This window comes from Microtus ochrogaster, linkage group LG4, assembly GCF_000317375.1.
Source record: "Microtus ochrogaster isolate Prairie Vole_2 linkage group LG4, MicOch1.0, whole genome shotgun sequence".
Classification (NCBI taxonomy): Eukaryota; Metazoa; Chordata; class Mammalia; order Rodentia; family Cricetidae; genus Microtus; species Microtus ochrogaster.
Genome location: NC_022030.1, coordinates 15,300,121 through 15,310,656, shown reverse-complemented (window position 1 = coordinate 15,310,656; position 10,536 = coordinate 15,300,121). Strand labels below are relative to the sequence as shown.

General features: G+C 38.4%; 1 protein-coding gene across 3 annotated transcripts in view; it reads left to right on the top strand.

Annotated features, from left to right (window-relative positions):
- Shprh (SNF2 histone linker PHD RING helicase) overlaps window positions 1-10,536 on the top strand; it is a 72,661-nt gene that overhangs the window by 16,600 nt on the left and 45,525 nt on the right. For all 3 annotated transcript variants that reach the window (XM_013351431.2, XM_026786177.1, XM_026786178.1), the window contains exons 9-14: window positions 1,115-1,771; window positions 3,361-3,612; window positions 4,740-4,818; window positions 6,814-6,977; window positions 7,071-7,327; window positions 8,737-8,858. In XM_013351431.2, coding sequence (XP_013206885.1) covers window positions 1,115-1,771; window positions 3,361-3,612; window positions 4,740-4,818; window positions 6,814-6,977; window positions 7,071-7,327; window positions 8,737-8,858 — 1,531 coding nt within the window. The remainder of the gene's footprint in view (window positions 1-1,114; window positions 1,772-3,360; window positions 3,613-4,739; window positions 4,819-6,813; window positions 6,978-7,070; window positions 7,328-8,736; window positions 8,859-10,536) is intronic.

Below are 10,536 nucleotides of genomic sequence, written 5' to 3'. Positions count from 1 at the left end.
GTGGGTGGGTGCACCCCTCTTGGTCCTGACTTCCTTGCTCATCTTCTCCCTCCTTCTGTTCCTCATTGGTACTTTGGGAGCTCAGTCCAGTGTTCCAGTGTGGATCTCTGTCTCTATCTCCATCCATCACCTATAAAACTTTTTATGTTTTGGTATAAAATTGTTTTCACTGGGCCAATATTTCAATTTGCGTTTAGAAAAATAGTCACAATACATGTAAACATTATCAAGGAAAGACTACTGACAACAAATCAAATTATGAAATCCTTTTGTTGGCCACACATGCAGACACACACACAAACACACAGACGCTTCCTCTCTTGGACTAGGGAGTGTCCACCTTGTACCCAAGCAACACAGAAGATTGCAGTGAACTGTGCTTTTGTGATCCTACTGCCACCACAAGGGGGAATGTCCAATCAATGCCACTGTTTCTCTATTAATATCTGGCTCTTCTGTTTGCCCTTAGTTCTGACACCTTCTTCAGGGAACTGTTCCTATCTCCTTCCTGTTTGTCACATCCTATCTGCTTTACCTGCCTTTTGTAGGTACTTGTGTAGCATATTTTTGCTTTTTACTATTCAGAGAGTTGTTGAGACCAGATACCAAATATACTTTTGTTTTTTATGTTATTTTTTTTAATACCCTAGCATCTAAAACAATGCCTGGCCTAGAACTGACATTCAACCATAATGTCAGGAGATCCACATAGAAAGGGCAAAGATAGGAGTTTGTTTACTGATTGCGGTAAATATTAGATTAACTTTCACTTTCTTAGTACTTGATGACTTGGAATTGTATGTACTCTAGATTTCTGTTATTTGATTTAATTAGACATTAAATCATAAACTATTACTAACAAAGGCGTGATCTCCCTTTATTTTTCTGATCTGTATCTCTAAACTATACAGGGATGAAGTAGAGCCTTTGCTTCTCTGAGGATTACAGAGAGAGGTCTTCCACAGAGTAAATCGGAGAGCGTTTGTCAGGAACGAGTCTCCTTATATAAAGACAATGTTGAACTTGTTTGTAAAGCATATGCATAAAGTTTAGAGCTTGATTTCAGTGTTATAGCCTTATTGGCACATGTTAATTAAACAATTCTTTCTCGTAGGTGGTGGGGAGTCCAAGGAAAATTCAGAAAGAGTTAAGAAAATCAATGAACAAGGACACAGATTCTGAATACCTGCCATCAAACACTTCTGATGATGATGATGATCCTTACTATTATTACTGTAAGGCCAAGAAAAGCCGTAGTAAACTGAAAAGAAAATCTGTTCTGCTCACTAAGAAGGAAAAGAGGCAGCCTATCAGTCCGGATTCCCATGGTCACTCTCCAGCTCTTGGTGACTCAGCAAATCCTGATCCTGATGTGTCCGAGAGTATACCTGCCTCTGAGAGCAAGCAAAACCAAGAAGACCAAGACCGGGTGGGGTCTCCAAAGCCTACTGCTGATGAGTTGGCACATTCTAACACTGCGAGTCCCTGTGAGACCTCTGATTACCGCTTTGAGTGCATATGTGGTGAATTTGACCAGATTGGCCGGAAGCCGAGAGTTCAGTGTCTGAACTGCCACCTGTGGCAGCATGCAAAGTGTGTGAATTACGAGGAGAAGAATCTGAAGGTGAAGCCTTTTTACTGCCCCCACTGCCTTGTTGCAATGGAGCCAGTGTCATCAAGGGCAACTCTGATCATCTCTCCAAGTTCCATTTGCCACCAGTGGGTGGATGAAATCAACCGGCATGTCAGATCATCGTCTCTTCGAGTTTTGGTAAGACAGTGGAGCTAAAGAGGGGTAGCATCATGATAGTTTTCATTGTGGTTTTGTTTCTTTTCATGTTTTTATTACTGTTTGTTATTTTTTGGAGGGAGGGTTGGAGCAGAGTTTCACATAGCCTAGACTAGCTTCAAGGATGACATTGAACTCTGATCATCCTGCCTCTACCTCCCAAGTGCTGGTATTATAGGCATGTGTGCCACAACCAGCTAATTTTATGTATGATTTACTTTTCTATATATTTTTATTTTCCAAAATTCTTTGTTAATGTTTTTATACTTTTTTTCCCCAATAATACCTTGACACGTTAGATAAGCACTCTAGCACTGAGCCACATCACCGTCATGTTTTTTTGTATATTCCTAAAATTATTATGATACTAATACTAGTTGTATCAACTTGAGAATATTGAAAAGAAGAAACAGAACAGTAGACTATATTCTTTTCTGATTTCTGAATTTTAGAAGTTGAGAATATGTTGACATAAAAACTTTAAAAATTCTTGATTATCAAGATGAAAATGAATTGGTATAGGCATTTGTAATTTCAGAGGAAGATACAGTTCCAGGGTAGCATAGTATAGTTTCAGATGCTCATTCTAACCTGTCACCTTGTAGATCCATAATTCTCTTCTGGAGCCTCAGTTATTTCAGTAGAACAACAACAAAATACCTATTCAGCAGTTATTTTTTGGTGTGTATCATTTTCCAGGAACTATACATAATTCTGAAAATGGTCTCTCACAGGCTTGCTGTGTAAATGAGATTTGCCAAGTACTAACTCATGGTCATTGGGTGTTACTGTTGGCCACATTTCTTCTTCCATGAGAATCGTGTAGATTTTCCATAGTGGGCCACTGTTGTGGGCATAAAAACTTACAGTAAATAAAGCATGACTTTTGCCACTAAGTAACTCTGTTTTGTGTGGATGAAATTTTAAGTCTTAGCTCCTTCAGTTTTGAGCAGGTCATTGTTTCCTCTGTGTGGGAAAGGAGTAGCACATAACAGTTTTGCAGTTTGGAGACAATGTTTTGTGTAGCATCTGAAACAGAAAGAGTACTTCGTGAATAGTAGCAGTGATTGCTCTACTTTCCCATCCCATCCCACTATATCTCACACTCCTACCAAATCTATCGTTCTGCCTACATTCTTTGTTCTGTATTCTCACACCACGTTGAGTCCATTTAACAACCTGCCTATATTCTTTCCTCTCTTTTTCCATTTGAAAGAACCCTAAGCATTGCTTCAAAATGTAACTGAAACATTGGCTCCTCTGAGTTTACTGTCAGTTGCACAATTGGTCTTTGTAGTGGCATTTCTCTGAGTTTTTATTAATCGTGCTTTCGTCTTTCCACCAGTGCTGTCACAGTTGCTTTGTAATGTGTCCATTCGCATTGTTATGTCACTTGGCTCCCACACTAGAACATAATCTTTCTCTAGACAGTTGTACTATCTGTCTATAGTATGTGTGGCCAAATACAAATTTAGAAAGGGCTCAGGTCAGTAGGAATATGAATAAATGAATATTTTTATGACCTTTGCCAAGGTGTTTTTTAATAACTGTTGGTTCTGATTATTTCCCAGGTATATCAAGGAGTGAAGAAAGATGGCTTCTTACAGCCTCATTTTTTGGCAGAACAAGATATAGTTATCATTACCTACGATGTCCTTCGTTCAGAACTAAACTATGTCGATATCCCACATAGCAATAGTGAGGATGGGCGTCGCCTGAGGAACCAGAAGCGCTATATGGCCATTCCCAGTCCCCTCGTAGCGGTGGAGTGGTGGAGAATCTGTCTTGATGAAGCTCAGATGGTTGAATGTCCTACAGTAAAAGTAAGAGTCTCTACAGCATCTTTTGAGTGCTGATGATGGAAGGAAGAATGTGAATAGTTCAGTAGTTGTTTAACCCATACTACTGATACTGTTTGAACACTCTTTTTTTTTTGGTTTTTCGAGACAGGGTTTCTCTGTAGCTTTGGTGCCCGTCCTAGAACTAGCTCTTGTAGACCAGACTGGTCTCGAACTCCCAGAGATCCGCCTGCCTCTGCCTCCCGAGTGCTGGGATTAAAGGCGTGCGCCACCACCGCCCGGCTTGAACACTCTTATGTTGCTATACACTCCTGTGTTATGAACTACTTAATCTTTTGAAATTAATTCTCTGAATGATGCTTCTCTATGGAGTACTTGGAAACTTGAATGTCAATGTGTATATGACAGTGTTCAAAGCAAGCTATGCTTTGGGGCTTCTAAATTATTTCAGCTAACTAGGAGACTTATCATATGACTTCAGAAAATGACCCTTATGGTATAGAATTATATTATATGTATCTATGTATGTATGTGTATGTCTCAGGCCTTTCTCTGCGACTCTCCACACTATTGCTTAAGATGGTCTTTCACTAGACCTGGAGCCTGCTGATTTAAGTAAACTGGCTGGCCTAGCCCCAAGGATCCTCCTGCCCTTCCTTTCCCTGGTGCTAAGATTTAACCCTTATGCACATTGCTTCTTACTTTGTTGCCGAGGATCCAACCTGAGGTCCTTGATTGTGTAGCAAATACTTTGATGAATGAGCCATCTCCCCTGTCCCGTATTATTTTTCTTTATTCTGTCTCCAGTGATCAGTCTGAAACCTGGACTGAATTGATGAATCATACCTCATCGTACAGAAGCTTACTCCTCTAGGAAGGCCTGGTGAAGGGATTGTATTTATTCAGGGTATCTTTTTCTTCTCTACATGCTTGAAATACCCCTACATCTCAGGGTTGCTCATAGTGAGCTCCTACTAATGGGAACCACTGTGTTGGGTAATAGCTAATTGAGTATGACATTCAGCAGTGAGTGTGATAACTATTAAATAAAAGCAGATGTTCCTTAACTGAAATGCACCTGTTAGTAGGTATTTTCATGAGAAAATGTGTGACCGATTTCTGTGTTTTATTTCATATTTTTCTTTGGTTAGGCTGCAGAAATGGCCCAGCGTTTGAGTGGGATTAATCGGTGGTGCATCAGCGGCACTCCAGTGCAGAGAGGATTGGAGGGTAATGCAGACTTCACACAGTCCCCATACTTGAACTGCTTATTTGTTTGGGGGGAAATACTGCTAGCCTTAATGTTTTTCAAAATCTTTATTTAGTTAAGTATTTGTGTACTTAAAGTTTGCTCCTACTAGTTTAAAGCATTTTTCTTATTATGTTGAGTTTGGGTGGTATCTTCAGAAACACGAGGACAGATATGTAGTGAGCACTCCCATTGCTTTAAATTGGCCAAACATTGTACCCATTCCACACTACATACATACATACATACATACATACATACATACATACATACATACATACATATATATGTCTCAAGTCAGCCTGAATTCAAAGAACAAACTTTAGAGCTTGAGAAAGGAAAACATGAGGGAGAAAAAAGTCAAATTTCAGAATAAGGGATACTGAAGAAAGATGTGGCCAGATTGAGATCTGCAACGCTGTTCAGTGATTAGTAGAGGAAAGGGTTCTCCGGCTAAAGTACGGAGAAATCATGTGCATGCCGAGACTCAATAGATAAGTATAGAGAAAGTCAAAATGGACCTTTTAGACCATAACAGAGTGTTTTTTATATTCTCATGAAAAATTGGGAGCTGTTAGAAGAATTTAGACACAATGTTTTACTCTCATCTTGTAGATAAATTTATATTTCGGAAAATCACTCATTGTAATGTGGGAAATGATTTATCAGAAAACAAAGTATATACTAGGATATCAGATGATGGCTCCCAAGGACTGATGGAGGCATGCAGTGCCATCATTATGGTCTAGACTAGAGTTATCTTAGAGAAATAGAAAACGTTGATGAGGAAACTTAACAAGGGATGATGTTTTGACACATTACTGACTCATATATTTCTCTGTAAATACTAGAGGAAAACATCTTTGGGTAAGAATATTAATTTGTCTTAGGCAGATATAATTTGAGGGTTTTAAGACCTCAGTGAAGTAGAATATAAATAGCTATACTGATGTAATCTGAACTATAAATCTGATTCCTGCAGATAAGCGTTTGTTACTAATTCCCATGTACTATGAGGATCACTAGGAGGCCCTAACAAAATAAGTAATTTCAACTAATGTGTCTGTCATCTTCATATGATGTTATAGGTAGTTGTGGTTTTTACATTTTTATGTTTTTATAGTTTCTTTAGAGTCTTACACAATGTGTCTTGATCATATTCACCTGCCTCCCCGAATTCTTCCCCAGTTCACTCACCAGACCCGCTGATGCTTCCTATATTTTGGAGTATGTGGTCTTCCACTAGAGGCTCACCAGGGACTATGCTGTTAAAGAAAACGCCCCCTTTCCCAGCAGCTAACAGTTGCCAGTAGCTCCAGAGCATAGGATGGGACTGTGTTCTCAACTTCCCTCTCCAAGTTGGAACTTCATCTAACATGGAGTCATGGAATTTTAAAAATAATTCTTGCTCATTTTGAAGTAACTATTTACTGTATTGTTTTCAATTAATAATACATAAAAGCATAAAGAAAATTACACTCAGAGCTGAAGAAATAACTCAGTGGTTAAGATTGGTGATTCATTAAATAAGTTTTTTGTGTATTTCATTATTGTCTTAAGCTAGTTCCCTAGAAATGAAATTAGTAGATCATTGGGAAAGTTGGGTCAGAGCATATTCTCTGTATCGCATGAGATTACCTCATTTTTTTCACACTTTTCTCATTTGACAAGTCTTACTTTGATGCTTGCATCTTAATTAAGCAAATCTTCTGAAGAAGATTGCACTGCCAGGCTTTTAAGTGTAAGCTGTGATAGTAGTTGTTACATTTTAAGTATTTCAGCAGTTTGAGCAGAAAGTAGATTCTCAGAAGTGTAAACTGATCTGGAATTAAATGTTCAGATTCAAGAGGCTACAAGATGAATTCTTCATACAAGTTCTGTGTGTGTTTGTGGGTCTTTGGGTGATCTTACACAAAAGATCAATGAAGAAATCCAGAAACAATTATCCCTGCTGTCCTGTACCTTCTCCTTCATAGATCTCTTTGGTCTGGTGGTCTTTCTTGGGATTGAACCGTACTGTGTCAAACACTGGTGGATTCGACTACTCTATCGACCATACTGCAAGAAGAATCCTCAGCATCTCTACAGTTTTATTGCCAAGATATTGTGGAGGTCTGCAAAGAAAGATGTCATTGACCAAGTCAGTGTGTCAGCCTTTTACTAAGGAAACTAAGCTTAGATGCAAAATTAAAACTTCAGGTTAAATTGTTCCGTTTCTAACTTGCCAATACAGATCCAGATTCCCCCTCAGACTGAGGAAATGCATTGGCTCCACTTCTCTCCTGTGGAGAGGCATTTCTATCACCGCCAGCATGAAGTGTGCTGCCAGGATGCCGTGGTAAAGCTCAGGAAGATCTCCGACTGGGCCCTGAAACTGAGCAGCTTGGACAGAAGGACCGTCACCTCCATCCTGTATCCTCTGCTTCGGCTCAGGCAGGCCTGCTGCCATCCACAGGCTGTTCGCGGGGAGTTCTTGCCACTCCAGAAGAGGTTTTACTATCAGTTTCCTTCTCCTGTGGGGTTTATTGTGTTGCAATAGTAGGCCATATTTAAGCACTTCGACTCCCGGTTTTATTCAGGGACTTCTGACTAGGTATCAGGTTTTGTTTTTTGTTTTTTTTTTTAGTTTCATGGTTTTCTTCGTATGGAGCCTCATTTGTGAAAGAGTCATAACAAAAGGATTTTTCTGTGTTTTTGAACATTTCTTTTAAAATATGAATAATTATAGCAGGTTTTTGTGGTTGCATTTTTGGCTTGGAGAGTTCGTTTGGTTTTTTGTCCATCCCACCCCTGTGTGCATGCTTTTCAAACAGGGTTCTCTGTGTAGCCCTGACTGTCCTAAAACTCACTCTGTAGACCAGGCTGGCCTCGAACTCAGGGATTCTCTAGTCTCTGCCTCCCGAGTATTTGGATTAAATGCATGCACCACCACACCTGACAAAATTTTTTGTTCTTGATGTATGTCTAGTTTCCCATATGAGGAAGCAGCTAGATTGACACTGAGTATTTTCTTTATAATTGTGCTAGCTCTATCCTTTGATATGTTCTGTTGTTCCAGAATTTTTTGTGGATTGGACTGCACCTCAAAAAAATCTGGCCTGTTTTTAGTACCTGGGATTATAAGAAACACTTAGCTTTCAAAGAGCTATAAAGACGATTATATTTGGTGCTTACCTTTGAATGGATTTATAGACAGCTAGAAATGGTAAAAATGATAATTCATACAGTAACCTGAATTGGTAATAGTTTTAAGAATTACAGATTGCTATTGAAACAATTTCTATTTAAATGGTAGTTTATGATATCCCTTTAATGGAAATCGTATTTTACTTGACCATTAAAACATCTCTTACTTTTATTTTATAAACTAAAAATTAAATTTACAGCAAAGCATAAATTTAGAGAATTATAGTGATGGGATTAATTCAGACCCAGTCCTGCATTGTGATCCCTGTACTGTTTCAAATGGATCATATTTTACTTTGTTCTTATGAGAGATTTTTCTAGTTCCTTTTTCCCTTGAATAAAGTACTAAAACTTAAAAGAAGGCAGGTCAGGTGGAAGAATACTTGCTGTATTAGTAACAATGAAGTAAAAACAGTAACTGTAAAACTGAAGGTGAAGGAACTGGAGATGGTTTAGCAGTTCAGAGCTCTTGCTGCTCTTCCAAAGGACTGAGTGTGGTTCCCATTACCCATGTCAGGTGCTCACCTCGTGTGCGCGCGCACACACACATACAAACATAATGACATACCACGATAGACACACACATACTCAAACTGCTGGTTTGTGCAAAAACTATTAAGATTCCTCCACTCTTCTCCGAGGACAGCGTGATTTTCCTGCTGTGATAGTACTTAGGGTTTTGTTCCAGTTTTGAGAGATGTCTCTTCTTTTAGCACCATGACAATGGAAGAGCTGCTGACATCTTTGCAGAAGAAATGTGGAACGGAATGTGAAGAGGCCCACCGGCAACTAGTTTGTGCCCTCAACGGCTTAGCAGGCATCCATATCATTAAAGGTAGAAGGTGATTGCTTTATTATATCTTATTCTTCCAGTACTTTCTGAGGAAGGTTAGGTACAGAGGGATGCTGTCACACACTGTTGATATGAGTTAAATGGGTTGGGTTATACAGAGAATCCTTACGTAGAACAAGTCAAGAACAGTCAGTGCACATGAACCTTTAGCAAACATCTTTACTTCAGGAAGTTTGGAAATTAGAAAATTTTAGAAAATTACAATATGAAAAAAAATTTTGTTATAAGATACTTATGTTAGTCTTTTATAGTGAATAATCAGCCAGAACATTTAGAAATAGAAAAACAATTAAATTTTGACACTTTCCTGGAAGTATTTTTCATTGATTTTTTTTTTAAATAATAATACTGTAAATTCATTTCTTTTCATATCATGGTGTGTGCCATGTAGTTGTAGAAAGAAAGATGCAAAATAAAATCTGAAATCTTGCATATATAACTAAAGTCTCTGTTTCTAAATAAATACAACAAAAATTGATAGACCTGTTAGGAAAATGGGTAGATTTGTAATTGTCAGTATCCCTCAATTATAGAACAAATAGATAACACTTAACCACTAGAACAGAGACTTGACCACTTATTGAACACTGTACCCAGCCAGAGAGAAATATATACTGTTTTCAAGTACACATCTAGGATATAAAGAAAGTCAATAAACATAAAGATTCAAGTCTTCCAGTACTTGTTTTATTACCACAGTGGCATTGAACTCACTATCAAAGACTGATGAGGGGCCTCAGTGGGTAAAGGTACCTGTTGCCAAGTTTGATGACCCAAGTTCAATTCCTGGGACCCACATTTTGGGACGAGAGAACTCACAAGTTGTCCTCTACCTACAAGTGTGCACTTTGGCATGCATCCCCTCCTCACTTATAAGTAAATAATTAAAAAATATATATCCATAAAAAATAACTAGAAATACTTAAAATATTTTGGAAGGGAGTAACACTAAATATAAAGAATAATTCAAAAGAGAAGCTGGGAGTGTTTTCAAGAACAGAATATCAAGATGTATAAGGTGCAGTAAACATCAATAATTAAAGAGAAATTTGAAGCATAAAATAATCAAAAATGTATTTATAGTTGTTCTGTTACATTAATCTCTCATGTTGATTTATACATTTAACTTTACCATAGGACTGTGTGCCTAATAAGAAACTCTATACACAGGTCTCAGTACTGTACACTATCAAGTATTCACTAGAGTTTCTTCTATATAGTCCCTGCTGATGAGAGGCGATCTGCTTCATAGTGTTAGAGGTAGGGAGCCTTCTCATGATAAACAGCATTTCCTCCACACCATCAAGTACCGTGATAGTTCCTAATATACTAGTGCATGGTCATAGGGAGAGATTTTACAGCTATTCTCATTTTCATAGTAACAACTTAAAGCATCATTTAAAGGTAGACTGGAGTGGTAGCTTGGTAAAGCCTTGCAAGCAAATGAGTTTGATCCTCTAGGAACACATGTTTAAAAGAACCAGTCTGGGGTGATAATGCACTCTTATAATCCAGCAGTTGGGAGACAGACAGGCCTTCCAACCTAGCTGCTGGAGAACAAGCCATGATGAGACCCTGTCTCCAAAACTAATGTAGACAGTACCTGAGCAACAGTAGCCACTCCATATTGACCTTTGGCCTCCACACACATTTGCACACA